Below are 17,108 nucleotides of genomic sequence, written 5' to 3' on the forward strand. Positions count from 1 at the left end.
CCGGATTGGAGGGGCTCCACCCCCCCCCCCCCCCCCAGCGCTAGAACCCTGTCTAGCTTTTTTGCTCCCCCATATCACTCCCGTAAGTCAGCTGACACCAGCTGACCCCGGCTTCCCCCGCCATCCCTTTGACCCCCCCCGTGTGGGAGTCTCCCCATCAATATACGTTCCTTCGTTCCGCTTCCCGCCTTTCTTCCCGCGCGCGGGAAAAGAACCTCGCGCTTTCCAAAGCCTGCCCCGCCCCCTCTGGCGCAGCTCCTGTCGCGGCCTTGTCTCTCTCCCCCAGCCCATATAACATTCCCTGCGCGTGATTGACCCCCTATATACAACAACCATCAGACTTCAACCCTCAACACCCCCCACCCTGACAAACCCGCAATTAGAGTCCAACTTTTCAGTTAGTATAAAGGTCCACGCCTCTTCGGACGTTGCGAAGTAGTGGTGTTGGCCATTATGTGTAACCCACAGTCGCGCTGGCTGCAACATTCCAACTTTCACTCCTTTCCGATGCAGCACTGCTTTGGCCCGGTTGAAACCCGCTCTCCGCTTAGCGACCTCCGTTCTCCAGTCCGGGTATATTCTGATCTCTGCATTGTCCCACTTGCTGCTCCGCTCCTTCTTGGCCCATTTCAGGACCCTCTCTCTGTCCGTAAACCGTTGAAATCTCACCACCATCGCCCTTGGCGGCTCATTTGCCTTGGGCTTCCTCGCCAGCACCCGGTGCGCCCCTTCCAGCTCCAGCAATCTCGGGGGGGCCTCCGCGCCCATCAGCGCCCCGATCATTGTGCCCGCATATGCCGCGGCGTCAGCACCCTCCACTCCTTCTGGGAGACCCAGGATCCTCAGATTATTTCTCCTCGACCTGTTCTCCAGGTCTTCGAGTCTTCCCGCCCACGTCTTGTGTAGCGCCTCGTGCCGCTCCACTCTCACCGCCAGGCCCAAGACCTCGTCCTCATTCTCACTCACTTTGTCCTGGATCTCCTGGATCTTCACCTCGTGGGCTTTCTGGGTTGCCCCCAGTCCTTCAATTATTGCCAACATAGGCGCCACCATCTCCTTACGCAGCTCCTCGAAGCAGCGCTTGATGAATTCCTGCATCTCCTCTTTGTCCCCGGCCGCCGCCATTTTGCTTGTTTTCCCTCTCTTCTCCCGCTGCTCCAATGCCACTTTTTTGGCCGTTTCGCTGCCGGTCCGGCCCATACAAGTTAGTAGGGGACCTCTCTCCTCTCTTCCTCACGGGTTGGCTGTGAAAAAAGATCCGTTGGGGCTCTTCTATCGAGCCCGAAAGTCCGTGTTCGCGGGAGCTGCCGAATCGTGCGGCTTAGCTCCGCATAGCCGCAACCGGAAGTCCGATTGAATTTCTGTGGGTAGTCCATATCAAGTAAAGAATTTAAGTAACTCCTCCACAATCCTTTTAGCTGTAATATTACGTACTGGAATGGCCTCTGGAAACCTAGTAGACACATCCATTATAGTCATAGAAGAATCATAGAATCATAGAAGTTTACAGCATGGAAACAGGCCCTTCGGCCCAACCAGTCCATGCCGCCCAGTTTTTACCATTCAGCTAGTCCCAGTTGCCCGCACTTGGCCCATAACCCTCTATACCCATCTTACCCATGTAACTATCTAAATGCTTTTTAAAAGACACAATTGTCCCCGCCTCTACTACTACCTCTGGCAGCCCATTCCAGACACTCACTGCCCTCTGAGTGAAGAAATTGCCCCTCTGGGCCCTTCTGAAACTCTCACCTTAAACCTATGCCCTCTAGTTTTAGACTCCCCTACCTTTGGGAAAAGATGTTGACTATCTACCTTATCTATGCCCCTCATTATTTTATAGACCTCTATAAGATCACCCCTAAGCCTCCTACGCTCCAGGGAAAAAAGTCCCAGTCTATCCAGCCTCTCCTTATAACTCAAACCATCAAGTCCCGGCAACATCTTAGTAAATCTTTTCTGCACTCTTTCTAGTTTAATAATATCCTTTCTATAATAGGGTGACCAGAACTGCACACAGTATTCCAAGTGTGGCCGTATCAATGTCTTGTACAACTTCAACAAGACGTCCCAACTCCTGTATTCAATGTTCTGACCAATGAAACCAAGCATGCCGAATGCCTTCTTCACCACCCTGTCCACCTGCGACTCCACCTTCAAGGAGCTATGAACCTGTACTCCTAGATCTTTTTGTTCTATAACTCTCCCCAACGCCATACCATTAACTGAGTAGGTCCTGGCCTGATTCGATCTGCCAAAATGCATCACCACACATTTATCTAAATTAAACTCCATCTGCCATTCGTCGGCCCACTGGCCTAATTGATCAAGATCCCGTTGCAATCCTAGATAACCTTCTAGGATTGCAATATTGATTCCCACTTTTTGTTTTAGGAAGCGGTCCTACACAATCGATTAGGACCCTTGTAAAAGGGTCCGCAAATGCTGTAATGGATATTAAGGATGCTGGTTTTATCACTGCTTGAGGTTTCCCTATCATTTGACATGTGTGACATGATTGACAAAATTTAACTACATCTTTATGTAGTCCAGGCCAATAAAAATGTTTCTGGATTTTAGCTTGAGTTTTCCCTATTCCCAAATGACATTCCACTGGTACCTCATGTGCAACTCGCAACACCTCCTTTCTATACCTGACCGGCAATACTACTTGATGAACTTCTGCCCACTTTTCATCAGCCTGCATATGTACAGGTCTCCATTTTCTCATCAAGACATCATTTTTACAGTAATAACACTCTGGTATACTCTCAGATTCCTCCTCTGTATATGCTTTCTGATATAACCGTTTTATTTCTACATCTTTCTGTTGTAACTCCGCCAATCTTCCTAAACTAAAAATATCCGCCTCATCCTCCACCTGTTCTTGCTCTTTTTCAACCATCTGATCAAAAATCATTTCTGATAATTGCACTTCAACTTCACTCTTTGATTTCTCCTCTTGTCTTAACCTGTGACTTTGTGACCTCGTTACTACACAATCCAGAAAAATCCTAGGATATTCGTCCTTCAACACTTCAGTTGACTGATTTTCCAATGGCTTATCAACCACAGTAGGCATCACTCCCACCTGCGATCCAGCTATATCATTACCCAGGATAAACTGTATTCCTGGACAAGATAGTTCATCTATTACTCCTACTACCACTTCACCACTCTTCACTGGACTTTCCAACCTTACCTTATATAATGGAACGCTACTCCTCTCACCCTGAATTCCACATATCACCACCTTTTCTGGCAACATTCTTCCCAAACTACATATTTCCTCATCTCTTACCATTAAAGATTGACTAGCCCCTGTATCTCTTAAAATTGTGATTTCTTTACCGGCTCCTCCTGATACACATGAGCAAACTTTACCCATGCAAGTAAATTCTTTAAGTACATCTGGCACCTTCTTAACAATTACTTCTTGAACAGGCTGTACAATCATTTGCACCTCCTTCGCTTCCCTTGGGCTTTCCTTTACCACTCTAACAAACCCCACCGTCTTATCCTGTTTTACCACATCAGCCTTCCCAGTGCTTTTCTTCAACCACCAACACTGTGACTTTACATGGCCTAGTTTATTACAGTGAAAACATCTGAAACTTTTCATTTCTTTTCCACCCTCCTGGATTTCTTTTTTAATCTGAGGTATACTCTCTTTATTGTCTCCCATCAGATCACCTTTACCGTTACCACTTGAGTATTTCTCATGTCCCCAGTTTCTATCCTCACCGGCGGAAACCAATCTTTGATTTATGAACTAATTCATAATCATCTGCCATTTCCGCTGCTAATCTCGCAGTTTTAACCCTCTGTTCTTCCACATGAGTTCTCACTACATCAGGAATTGAATTTTTAAACTCCTCCAAAAGTATAATTTCTCTGAGAGCTTCATACGTTTGGTCTATTTTCAAAGCCCTTATCCACCTATCAAAATTACTCTGTTTGAGCCTTTCAAACTCCATGTATGTTTGACCAATTTCTTTCCTTAAATTTTCAAACCTTTGTCTGTAAACTTCAGGCACTAGCTCATATGCACTTAAGATGGATTTCTTCACCTCCTCATACGTTCCAGATACCTCCTCTGGTAGTGATGCAAACACTTTACTAGCTCTACCTACCAGCTTTGTTTGAATCAGTAACACTCACATGTCCTGTGGCTATTTCATTTGTTTAGCTACCTTCTCAAATGAAATGAAAAAGGCTTCCACTTCCTTCTGGTCAAACCTTGGCGATGCTTGGACATATTTAAATAGATTCCTACCAAGCCTTCAACTATGACGCTCTTTCTCCCTGTCCTCAAGACTATCATCCAACTGTACGTTTCCCTTTACGTCTGCCAATTTTAACTGATTGTCATGTTTCATGGCCATTTTCTGAAGTTCAAACTCCCTCTCTTTATCTTTTTCCGTGATCTGCATCTCCCTTTCTTTTTCTTTTTGTTCTGCTAGGGCAATTCTTTCTTTTCTCCTTTCTTCTCTCTCCTTTTCTTTTTCCTCGCTCTCTCTTTCTCTTTCTTTTTCCTCTTTGTTTATTCCATGAAGTCAACTTAACACCTTCAATAAACATTGGATCTCTTAACACCCCTTACTTCAAAGATAACTCAGAAAATATTGCAACAGTAAATAATTCCTTAAAATGTTCCTTCAAACTTCCAAGAGACTTAACACCTTTAAACAAAATCATATCAGGTTAAAGGTTTTACTATTATGAGTTTAAATCACCCAAATGATCCAGAGATGGTCTTTCAGGAGACATCACAGCAACTTCAGCTCACTGCAAAACACAGACACTCCCCAAGCTCTTTTCAAACTGCAAAACAGCCAGGCACTTTTAAACTGCTCTCAACAAAACCAGCCAGGAACTATTTAAAACTGAAACTTCAAAATGGCCGAACTGAGCTGAGCTCCACCCACTCTCTGACATCACTGTTTTCTTAAAGGTACATTGCTTCACCATCCAGTTCTTAAAAGCACTGTCGCATGACAGAAAGCATATACGGAAGAGGAATTCGAGAGTATACCAGAGTGTTATTACCGTAAAAATGATGTCTTGATGAGAAAATGGAGACCTATGCATATGCAGGCGGATGAAAGGTGGGCAGAAGTTCATCAAGTAGTATTGCCGGTAGGGTATAGAAAGGAGGTGTTGCGAGTTGCACATGAGGTACTAGTGGGAGGTCATTTGGGAATAAGGAAAACTCAAGCTAAAATCCAGAAACATTTTTATTGGCCTGGACTACATAAAAATGTAGTTACATTTTGTCAATCATGTCACACATGTCAAGTGATCGGGAAACCTCAAGCAGTGATAAAACCAGCACCCTTAATACCCATTCCAGCATTTGAGGAACCTTTTACGAGGGTCATAATTGATTGTGAACATAGAACATAGAACGATACAGCGCAGTACAGGCCCTTCGGCCCACGAAGTTGCACCGACATGGAAAGTCAAAAAACAAAAGCAATCTAACCTACACTATGCCATTATCATCCATATGCTTATCTAATAAACTTTTAAATGCCCTCAATGTTGGCGAGTTCACTACTGTTGCAGGTAGGGCATTCCACGGCCTCACCACTCTTTCCTATATCTATTACCCCTCAGTTTAAGGCTATGTCCCCTCGTGCTAGTCATTTCCATCCGCGGGAGAAGGCTCTCACTGTCCACCCTATCTAACCCCCTGGTCATTTTGTATGCCTCTATTAAGTCTCCTCTTAACCTTCTTCTCTCTAATGAAAACAACCTCAAGTCCATCAGCCTTTCCTCATAAGTCTTTCCCTCCATACCAGGCAACATCCTGGTAAATCTCCTCTGCACCCGCTCCAAAGCTTCCACGTCCTTCCTATAATGAGGTGACCAGAACTGTACGCAATACTCCAAATGCGGCCGTACCAGAGTTTTGTACAGCTGCAACATGACCTCCCGACTCCGGAACTCAATCCCTCTACCAATAAAGGCCAACACTCCATAGGCCTTCTTCACAACACTATCAACCTGGGTGGCAACTTTCAGGGATCTATGTACATGGACACCGAGATCCCTCTGCTCATCCACACTTCCAAGAACTTTACCATTAGCCAAATATTCCGCATTCCTGTTATTCTTTCCGAAGTGAATCACCTCACACTTCTCTACATTAAACTCCATTTGCCACCTCTCAGCCCAGCTCTGCAGCTTATCTATGTTCCTCTGTAACCTGCAACATCCTTCCGCACTGTCGACAACACCACCGACTTCAGTGTCGTCTGCAAATTTACTCACCAACCCTTCTGCGCCCTCCTCTAGGTCATTTATAAAAATGACAAACAGCAACGGCCCCAGAACTGATCCTTGTGGTACGCCACTTGTAACTGAACTCCATTCTGAACATTTCCCATCAACCACCACCCTCTGTCTTCTTTCAGCTAGCCAATTTCTGATCCACATCTCTAAATCACCCTCAATCCCCAGCCTCCGTATTTTCTGCAATAGCCTACCGTGGGGAACCTTATCAAACGCTTTACTGAAATCCATATACACCACATCAACTGCTCTACCCTCGTCTACCTGTTCAGTCACCTTCTCAAAGAACTCGATAAGGTTTGTGAGGCATGACCTACCCTTCACAAAGCCATGCTGACTACCCCTAATCATATTATTCCTATCTAGATGATTATAAATCTTGTCTCTTATAATCCCCTCCAAGACTTTACCCACAACAGACGTGAGGCTCACCGGTCTATAGTTGCCGGGGTTGTCTCTACTCCCCTTCTTGAACAAAGGGACCACATTTGCTATCCTCCAGTCCTCTGGCACTATTCCTGGAGCCAATGATGACATAAAAATCAAAGCCAAAGGCTCAGCAATCTCTTCCCTGGCTTCCCAGAGAATCCTAGGATAAATCCCATCAGGCCCCGGGGACTTATCTATTTTCAGCCTGTCCAGAATTGCCAACACCTCTTCCCTACGTACCTCAAAGCCATCTATTCTAATAGCCTGGGTCTCAGCATTCTCCTCCACAACATTCTCTTTTTCCTGAGTGAATACTGACGAAAAATATTCATTTAGTATCTCGCCTATCTCTTTAGACTCCACACACAACTTCCCATCCCTGTCCTTGACTGGCCCTACTCTTGCCCTAGTCATTCTTTTATTCCTGACATACCTATAGAAAGCTTTTGGGTTTTCCTTGATCCTACCTGCCAAATACTGCTCATGTCCCCTCCTTGCTCGTCTTAGCTCTCTCTTTAGATCCTTCCTCGCTACCTTGTAACTATCAAGTGCCCCAACTGAAACTTCACACCTCATCTTCACATAGGCCTCCTTCTTCCTCTTAACAAGAGATTCCACTTCTTTGGTAAACCACGGTTCCCTCGCTCGACGCCTTCCTCCCTGCCTGACCGGTACGTACTTATCAAGAACACACAGTAGCTGTTCCTTGAACAAGCTCCACATATCCAGTGTGCCCAACACTTGCAGCCTACTTCTCCAACATACCCCCCCCAAGTCATGTCTAATGGCATCATAATTGCCCTTCCCCCAGCTATAACTCTTGCCCTGTGGGGTATACTTATCCCTTTCCATCACTAACGTAAACGTCACTGAATTGTGGTCACTGTCTCCAAAGTGCTCACCTACCTCCAAATCTAACACCTGGCCTGGTTCATTACCCAAAACCAAATCCAATGTGGCCTCGCCTCTTGTTGGCCTGTCAACATATTGTGCCAGGAAACCCTCCTGCACACATTGTACAAAAAACGACCCATCTAATGTACTCGAACTATATCTCTTCCAGTCAATATTTGGAAAGTTAAAGTCTCCCATAATAACACCCTGCTACTTTCGCTCTTATCCAGAATCATCTTCACCATCCTTTCCTCTACATCCCTAGAACTATTTGGAGGCTTATAGAAAACTCCCAACAGGGTGACCTCTCCTTTCCTGTTTCTAGCCTCAGCCCATACTACCTCGGAAGAAGAGTCCCCATCTAGCATCCTCTCCGCCACCGCAATACTGTTCTTGACTAGCAGCGCCACACCTCCCCCTCTTTTGCCTCCTTCTCTGAGCTTACTAAAACACCTAAACCTGAAGGACCTCTTCCTAAAACAAAAAGTGGGAATCAATATCTTTTGACTATAATGGATGTGTCTACTAGGTTTCCAGAGGCCATTCCAGTACGTAATATTACAGCTAAAAGGATTGTGGAGGAGTTACTTAAATTCTTTACTAGATATGGACTACCCACAGAAATTCAAACGGATCAAGGATCAAATTTTACTTCAAAGTTATTCAAAGAAGTTATGGATAGCTTAGGAATAAAACAATTTAAATCAACTGCGTACCACCCAGAATCGCAGGGAGCATTAGAAAGGTGGCATCAGACATTAAAGACAATGTTGAGGGCGTATTGTCAAGATTATCCAGAGGACTGGGACAAAGGAATTCCATTCGCATTGTTTGCAATTAGGGATGCCCCTAATGAGTCTACCAAATCTAGTCCTTTTGAACTAATTTTTGGTCATGAGGTAAGAGGACCACTTAAATTGATCAAGGAAAAATTGGTGGGTGAGAAATCAGAAATTACGGTATTGGATTACATGTCAAATTTTAGGGAATGATTAAATAGAGCAGGTGAATTGGCTGGACAACATTTGAAAGTTGCACAAAATGTGATGAAACGGGTTGCGGACAAGAAATCCAAAGTTCGTAGTTTTGCCAGTGGGGATAAAGTTTTAGTGGTAGGTGAGCCTTTAAAAGCTAGGTTTTGTGGACCGTATCAGATTGAAAGGAAATTAAGTGAGGTGAATTATGTGGTAAAAACACCAGACAGAAGGAAAACTCACTGAGTGTGTCATGTGAATATGCTTAAAAGGTACTTTGAAAGGGAAGGAGAGAAATAGGAGGATTTTATGATTCTAACTCAAAGTGACGAACCAAATCCAGATGACTGTGAATTTGACATACCTCAAATTAAATTGGAAAATTAGTATGTTCTTAAAAATTGGGATGAATTGTTAAGTTACCTTCCAGAGGAAAAACAAACTGACCTGAAAGAGTTATTGATATCACATGGGCAAGTTTGTAGAGATAAATTGGGAAGTACTAAAATGGCACTACATGGTGTAGATGTGGGAAATGCTGTTCCTATCAAACAACATCCATATAGACCTAATGCTTTAAAATTGGCACAGGTTAACAAAGAGATTGAGAGTATGCTTAAAAATGGCATAATTGAGGTGGGTTGCAGCCAATGGAGCTCACCCAATAATGATGGTACCTAGACCCGATGGTACCCAACGGTTGTGTGTGAACTATCGAAAGGTGAATGCAGTTACAAGAACGGACTCTTATCCTGTCCCACCATTGAAGGATTGCATGGAGAAAGTGGGACAATCTGCTTTTATTTCCAACTTCCAGACATGGAAAGAACATTTAAAGCATCGTATGGAGTTCTTCGATCGACTTCAGGTGGCGGGTTTGGTGATGAACCTAGCCGAAAGTGAATTTGGAGAAACCCAAATCACTTTCCTTGAGGAGTTTCCGATACCCTCAAGACGAAGGGAGGCAATGCAATCTCTTAACATGAATGAATTTGATCGAACCTTTGTGCAAATGTTTTGTGGCGTGATTACTCCACTGATGGACTTGCTAAAGAAACTTTAAAAATTTCAATGGACAGCGGACTTTCAACAGGCATTTGACTGCCTGAAAGCTGTGATCACCAATGCTCCTGTATTGGAGAATTGCAAGGGGCTCTGTGGTCAGATTGAACTAAAGTATCTGATTCTAAAGAGAAATACCGAGGAGAAGAGTAATGGATGGATCGTGCAGAGACTTTGTTCAAAGAGACTGTCAATCGAGAAGGATCTCGGTTGGAGGAAGAAGAACAAAGAAAAATGGACTATTTTATTATACCTGTTTGCATGTGTTGTTTTTTTCAAAAAATGAATAGGTATATTTACTGTGTATATTTCTTAGTGGATGGTGCAAAAGTGAAAAATGAAACCATCTTGAAGTTGAGGTTTATTTTTTTTCTCGGGGGGGAGGTGTCATGTGAGAGTGCCTTTAAGAAATGGATGTTTCCGCAATGTACCTTTAAGAAAATGCAGTGATGTCAGAGTGTGGGTGGAGCTGGGCTTCAGATCAGCCATTTTACAGTTTTTAGTTTTACAGTTTGAAAAGAGCTTGGCAGTGTCTGTGTTTGCACTGAGCTGGATCTCTGCCATGAAAGACTATCTCTGGATCATTTGGGTGATTTAAACTCATAATAGTAAAGCCTTTAACCTGATGTGATTCTGTTTAAAGGTGTTAAATCTCTTGGAAGTTTGAAGGAACATTTTGAGGAATTATTTACTGTTGCAATATTTTCTGAGTTATTTTTGAAGTAAGGGTGTTAAGAGATCCAATGTTTATTTAAATTTAAGATGTTAAGTTGAGTTCATGGAATCAACATTGTTTTGTGTTTAAAAACCCACGTGTCCATAATTGTAATCCCACACCTAGGGAACAAGCCGTGTGCTAGGAAAAGCAACAAATACATTAAAGGGGAAGGTTGGTTGAACTCCATGATACATTTTGGGGTTCTGAAAACGCCTCGCCCATAACAAAAGTGATGGACAGATCACATGGCATCGACCAAGACACAATAAATGACGAAGGAACACCCTGTCAGTTGAACCCTCTTATAACATTTTGTGCCAAAATTGGAAGAGCTGTCCCACAAAATAGTCAAGCAACAGCCCAATGTAATCATACACATCAAATCGTACCTTACAGCCAATATCCCAGACTCCTCCATCACTCCTGGGTATGACCAAAGGTGGCAGCAGTTCTGTAATACACGTTTGGGAGGCAATCGCCCTGGGAGTCCTCAACATGGAATCGGGCCTCCATGGGGTCTCAAGTAATCAGGTCAAATATGGAGTATGGACAAGGAAACCTACCGCTGATATCACCAACTGTCTCCCCTCAGCTGATGAATCAGTACCTCCTCCAAGTTGAACACTACTTGAAAGAAGCACTGATGGTAGCAGGGCACAGAATGTACTCTGGGTTTGGGACTTCCATAGCCATCACCAGGAATGGCTCAGCAGCAGCACTACTGACCGAGTTGACTGTGTCCTCAAAGAGACTGGGCCTGGGGCAGGTATTGAGACCACCAACACATGAAAAACCTATTTACCTTGTTCTCACCTATCTACCTATCACAGATACATCTATCTCATGATAGCACACAACCCTCCAATAGAACATAGAACATAGAACAATACAGCGCAGTACAGGCCCTTCGGCCCACGATGTTGCACCGAAACAAAAGCCATCTAACCTACACTATGCCATTATCATCCATATGTTTATCCAATAAACTTTTAAATGCCCTCAATGTTGGCGAGTTCACTACTGTAGCAGGTAGGGCATTCCACGGCCTCACTACTCTTTGTGTAAAGAACCTACCTCTGACCTCTGTCCTATATCTATTACCCCTCAGTTTAAAGTTATGTCCCCTCGTGCCAGCCATATCCATCCGCGGGAGAAGGCTCTCGCTGTCCACCCTATCCAACCCCCTGATCATTTTGTATGCCTCTATTAAGTCTCCTCTTAACCTTCTTCTCTCCAACGAAAACAACCTCAAGTCCATCAGCCTTTCCTCATAAGATTTTCCCTCCATACCAGGCAACATCCTGGTAAATCTCCTCTGCACCCGCTCCAAAGCCTCCACGTCCTTCCTATAATGAGGTGACCAGAACTGTACGCAATACTCCAAATGCGGCCGTACCAGAGTTCTGTACAGCTGAAACATGACCTCACGACTCCGGAACTCAATCCCTCTACCAATAAAGGCCAACACTCCATAGGCCTTCTTCACAACCCTATCAACCTGGGTGGCAACTTTCAGGGATCTATGTACATGGACACCTAGATCCCTCTGCTCATCCACACTTTCAAGAACTTTACCATTAGCCAAATATTCCGCATTCCTGTTATTCCTTCCAAAGTGAATCACCTCACACTTCTCTACATTAAACTCCATTTGCCACCTCTCAGCCCAGCTCTGCAGCTTATCTATATCCCTCTGTAACCTGCTACATCCTTCCACACTATCGACAACACCACCGACTTTAGTATCGTCTGCAAATTTACTCACCCACCCTTCTGCGCCTTCCTCTAGGTCATTGATAAAAATGACAAACAGCAACGGCCCCAGAACAGATCCTTGTGGTACTCCACTTGTGACTGTACTCCATTCTGAACATTTCCCATCAACCACCACCCTCTGTCTTCTTTCAGCTAGCCAATTTCTGATCCACATCTCTAAATCACCCTCAATCCCCAGCCTCCGTATTTTTTGCAATAGCCTACCGTGGGGAACCTTATCAAACGCTTTGCTGAAATCCATATACACCACATCAACTGCTCTACCCTCGTCTACCTGTTCAGTCACCTTCTCAAAGAACTCAATAAGGTTTGTGAGGCATGACCTACCCTTCACAAAGCCATGCTGACTATCCCTGATCATATTATTCCTATCTAGATGATTATAAATCTTGTCTCTTATAATCCCCTCCAAGACTTTACCCACTACAGACGTGAGGCTCACCGGTCTATAGTTGCCGGGGTTGTCTCTGCTCCCCTTTTTGAACAAAGGGACCACATTTGCTGTCCTCCAGTCCTCTGGCACTATTCCTGTAGCCAATGATGACATAAAAATCAAAGCCAAAGGTCCAGCAATCTCTTCCCTGGCCTCCCAGAGAATCCTACGATAAATCCCATCAGGTCCCGGGGACTTATCTATTTTCAGCCTGTCCAGAATTGCCAACACCTCTTCCCTACGTACCTCAATGCCATCTATTCTATTAGCCTGGGGCTCAACATTCTCCTCCACAACATTATCGTTTTCCTGAGTGAATACTGACGAAAAATATTCATTTAGTATCTCGCCTATCTCTTCAGACTCCACACACAATTTCCCATCCCTGTCCTTGACTGGTCCTACTCTTTCCCTAGTCATTCGCTTATTCCTGACATACCTATAGAAAGCTTTTGGGTTTTCCTTGATCCTTCCTGCCAAATACTTCTCATGTCCCCTCCTTGCTCGTCTTAGCTCTCTCTTTAGATCCTTCCTTGCTACCTTGTAACTATCCATCGCCCCAACCGAAACTTCACACTTCATCTTCACATAGGCCTCCTTCTTCCTCTTAACAAGAGATTCCACTTCCTTGGTAAACCACGGTTCCCTCGCTCGACACCTTCCTCCCTGTCTGACCGGTACATACTTATCAAGAACACGCAGTAGCTGATCCTTGAACAAGCCCCACTTATCCAGTGTGCCCAACACTTGCAATCTGCAGGGACTGTTCGAGAATGTTATGGGCTAGGGTTTATAGAACCCTAAAGTATATCATGGAGTTCACCTGACCCACAACTTTTAATAGATTGTGGTATGGGGAGCACACGGCCCACTCTACAGGTGTGGTACAGCAGAAATGGAAAACGTATTTTTTAAAGCAAAACGATGTTTATTCTATGAACTCAAGTTAACCTTTTTAAAACATACAGTGAACATCTTAGCAACCATTAATTCAAATACAACCCCCAAAGAATACAACACTAAGTAATTCTTAAGCTGTCCTTTTAACATCCGGAAGACTTTAAAAAAACCTTTAACCAGAAGCACATCAGTTAAAGTCACTACTGAGAGCAGCTATTAGTTTTAAATCACCAAAGGATCGATTTACAGTCTTTAGATTACAGAGAGAGAGACTAATACCCCTCCTGGCTGTGACCGCAGCTATCCAGCTCTGAAAACGAAACTAAAACACACCCTGCAGCAAACAGCCTAAAACGAAAGTAAAAGGCTGACAGACAGCCCAGCTCCACCCACACTCTGACAACACTGATAAACACCCATTTCTTAAAGGTACATTTCTTAAACACCCATTTCTTAAAGGTACTCTCACATGACAAGAGTCTATAGAATCCCAGAAGATGATCACCAATGCATCCACTATTTCCAGAGCCACCTCCTTAAGCACTCTGGGATGCAGGTTATAAGGCTCTGGGGATTTATCCAGCTTCAATCCCATCAATTTTCCCAGCACCATTTCTCTACTAATATTGATCTCCCTCAGTTCTTCCCTCTCACTAAACCTTTCATTCCCCAACATTTCTGGTATCTGATTTGTGTCCTCTTTTGTGAAGACAGAACCAAAGTATGTATTCAGTTGCTCAGCCATTTCATTGTTCCTTATTAAGTATTCCCCTGTTTCTGTCTGTAGGGGGCCTACATTTGTCTTTACCAATCCCTTTCTCTTCACATATCTAGAGAAACTCTTAGTGTCAGTCTTTATGTTCCCTGCAAAGTTACTTTCATACTGTATTTTCCCCTTCTTAATCAATCCCTTGGTCCTTCTTTGCTGAATTCTAAACTGCTCCCAATCCTCAGACCTATTATTTTTCTTGGTCAATCTGTATGTTTCTTCCTTGGATCAGATACTATTTCTAATTTCCTTTGTAAGCCATGGATTGGCCCTCTTACCCATTTTGCTTTTGTGCCGGACATGAATGAACAGTAGCTGCAGTTCCCCAATGCGTTCCTTGAATGTTTGCCATTGCCTATCAACTATCATCCCTTTAAGTAACTCTCCCCAATCTATCAAGGCTAATACATGCCTCATATCTTCATTGTTTCCTTTATTAAGATTCAGCACCCTAGTCTCCAAATCAACTTCATTTTCCAACTTGATGAAAAATTCGATCATGTTAAGGTCGCTCACCCCCAAGGGGTCTCGTACAGTACCCAGTCTAAGATGGCCTGCTCTCTAGTTGGTTCCTCCATATATTGGTCAAGAAAACCATCCCATATACACTCCAGGAATTCTTCTTCTACGGCATTGTGGCTAATTTGATTTGCCCAATGTTTGTGAAGATTAAAATCACCCATGATCACCAATATTCCCTTATTACATGCATCTCTAATTTTGTGTCTAATGCCATTCCCAACCTCACCACTGCAGTTTGGGGGTCTATATATGACACCCACTAATGTTTTTGCCCCTTGGTATTTCTCAACTCTACCCATACAGATTCCACATTGTCAGAGCTAATGTCCTTTCTCACTATTATGTTAATTTTCTCTTTAACCAGCAGTGCCACGTCACCACCATTTCTTTTATGCCTGTGCTTCCTAAACACTGAGAACCCTGATTCATTCAGTTCCCATCCCTGGTCACCCTGCAGCCATGTCTCCGTAATCCCAATTATATCGTACCATTTATATCTATCTGCGCGATTAGTTCATCCACTTTATTGCAAATGCTCCGTGCATTAAGGCACATAGCCTATAAGTTTGTCTTTTTCACATTGTTTGTCTTGCTCCCAGTATTTTTCTCTTTTGCCCTGTTTGAATTTTGCCCTTGGTTTTTCCACCTATCACTTTTCTTATTCCCTTTTCTACCTTTTCTTTTTGTCCTTGCTCCCTCTTTCACTGACTCCTTGCATAAGTTTCCTTCCCCCGGCATATTAGTTTATTGGATGGATACATGAATAGGGAGAAAATAGAGGGATATGGGCCGAGTAAGGTTAGAAGGTTTTTTTTTTAGTTAGGGCATCATGATCGGCACAGGTTTGGAGAGCTGAAGGGCCTGTTCCCGTGCTGTACTTTCTTTGTTCATCATTGAAAAATGAAAGAAAGGGAAATAAGGGAATAAACGGGAAACAAACAGAGGGGACCCTTACATCCTGCAAATGCTGCTTTCCATCCAATTCTCTTTTGGAAATTACTATTGAACTACGTAGCCTTTCAGGCAATGCATTCAGGACCATAACAATTATCTGTGTGAGGAAAACTTTGCTTCTCTCTCCTCTGGTTACAGAAAGAGAAGATTAAACTTCCTACAGCCTTAGACCTCAATATTGTTAATTTGGACCTTATTGATCACATCAAATCCATCCACACCATAATTATAGGACCACAATCCTTCACCTACTTGCAATCAAGTCACATTCTTAGCCACAGTGAACGTCAAGATGTCACAAACTTACTCTCTATGTTTTCCATTAAGTTGTGATGCTCGAGGAAAGCAACATCTCCAAAGCTCTTCCCACTGGGATTGCCAACTAAACATCTGGAAAAGCAGCACAACAGTCACAAAGTAAGAGCAATCATTTTTTTCCAGCACATGGAGTTTGTAACATCACCAGCATTGATGCTAGGTGTCTCACTGCTGCGCTGGTGAATCTGAGGTTAATGCCACAGTAAAGGCCAGAGGTATAGCATGCGGCGGGTAGTGGGTGGAGGACAGAGGAGGTGGAGAGACCCCATGATGGCATCAACTTTGTACCAGGCCAATTTAACTCCCATTTTCCACTTGGCAGAAATTACTACCAGATCTTGCTGTTCCAGTTTGGGATTTATCCGCCAGTGAGGGAATAGGCCTGTGGATATTCAAATGGACAAAATAACAACTCATATTTATATAGCGCATCTCACATAATGAAATCCCCCAAGGTGCTTCAAAGAGCATAAATCAAAATATGACACTGAGCCACTTCAGGAGATATTAGGTCAGAATACCAAAATTGTCGGCAAATAAATAGATATTAAGGAATGCTTAAAGGAGAAAAGTAGGTGGAGAGGCAGAGAGGTTTAGGGAGGGTATTCCAAAGCTTGAAGCTGAGGCAACTGAAAGCACAGCCCCAGACAAATTAAAATTGGGGATGCACAAGAGGATTAGAGGAGTGTGGTTATCTCAAAGGTTAGTGGGCTGGAGGAGTTTACAGAGTTCGGGAGAAACAAAGTCATGGAGGGATTTGTGAACAAGGATGAGAATTTTAAAATTAAGACATTGCTTGGCTGGGACCAATGTAGATCAGTAAGGACTTGGTGCAAGTGAAGAAGCAGAGCTCAAGTTTACAGACAGTAGAATGTGGGAGACCAGCCAAGAACGCAGTCATGTCAGTCTAGAATGAACAATGGCATGATGAGGATTTCCACTGAAACGGGCAAAGTCAAGCAATATTACAGAGGTGGAAATAGGCGACTTAGAGTTGGCATAAATACAAGATCGCAAGCTCATCTTGGGATGAGATGAGCTTCCACTAAGGTCACGAAAGGG

The 17,108-nt window shown here is 43.7% G+C and overlaps 1 protein-coding gene across 1 annotated transcript in view; it reads right to left on the reverse strand.

Annotated features, from left to right (window-relative positions):
• Positions 1 to 17,108, reverse strand: part of sxph (saxiphilin) — a 364,013-nt gene that overhangs the window by 19,530 nt on the left and 327,375 nt on the right. The window contains exon 14 of the mRNA XM_072498706.1: positions 16,036 to 16,118. Within this exon, the coding sequence (XP_072354807.1) occupies positions 16,036 to 16,118 (83 nt within the window). The remainder of the gene's footprint in view (positions 1 to 16,035; positions 16,119 to 17,108) is intronic.

The sequence above is a fragment of the Scyliorhinus torazame genome, chromosome 1 (assembly GCF_047496885.1).
Source record: "Scyliorhinus torazame isolate Kashiwa2021f chromosome 1, sScyTor2.1, whole genome shotgun sequence".
In the NCBI taxonomy this organism is placed as follows: Eukaryota; Metazoa; Chordata; class Chondrichthyes; order Carcharhiniformes; family Scyliorhinidae; genus Scyliorhinus; species Scyliorhinus torazame.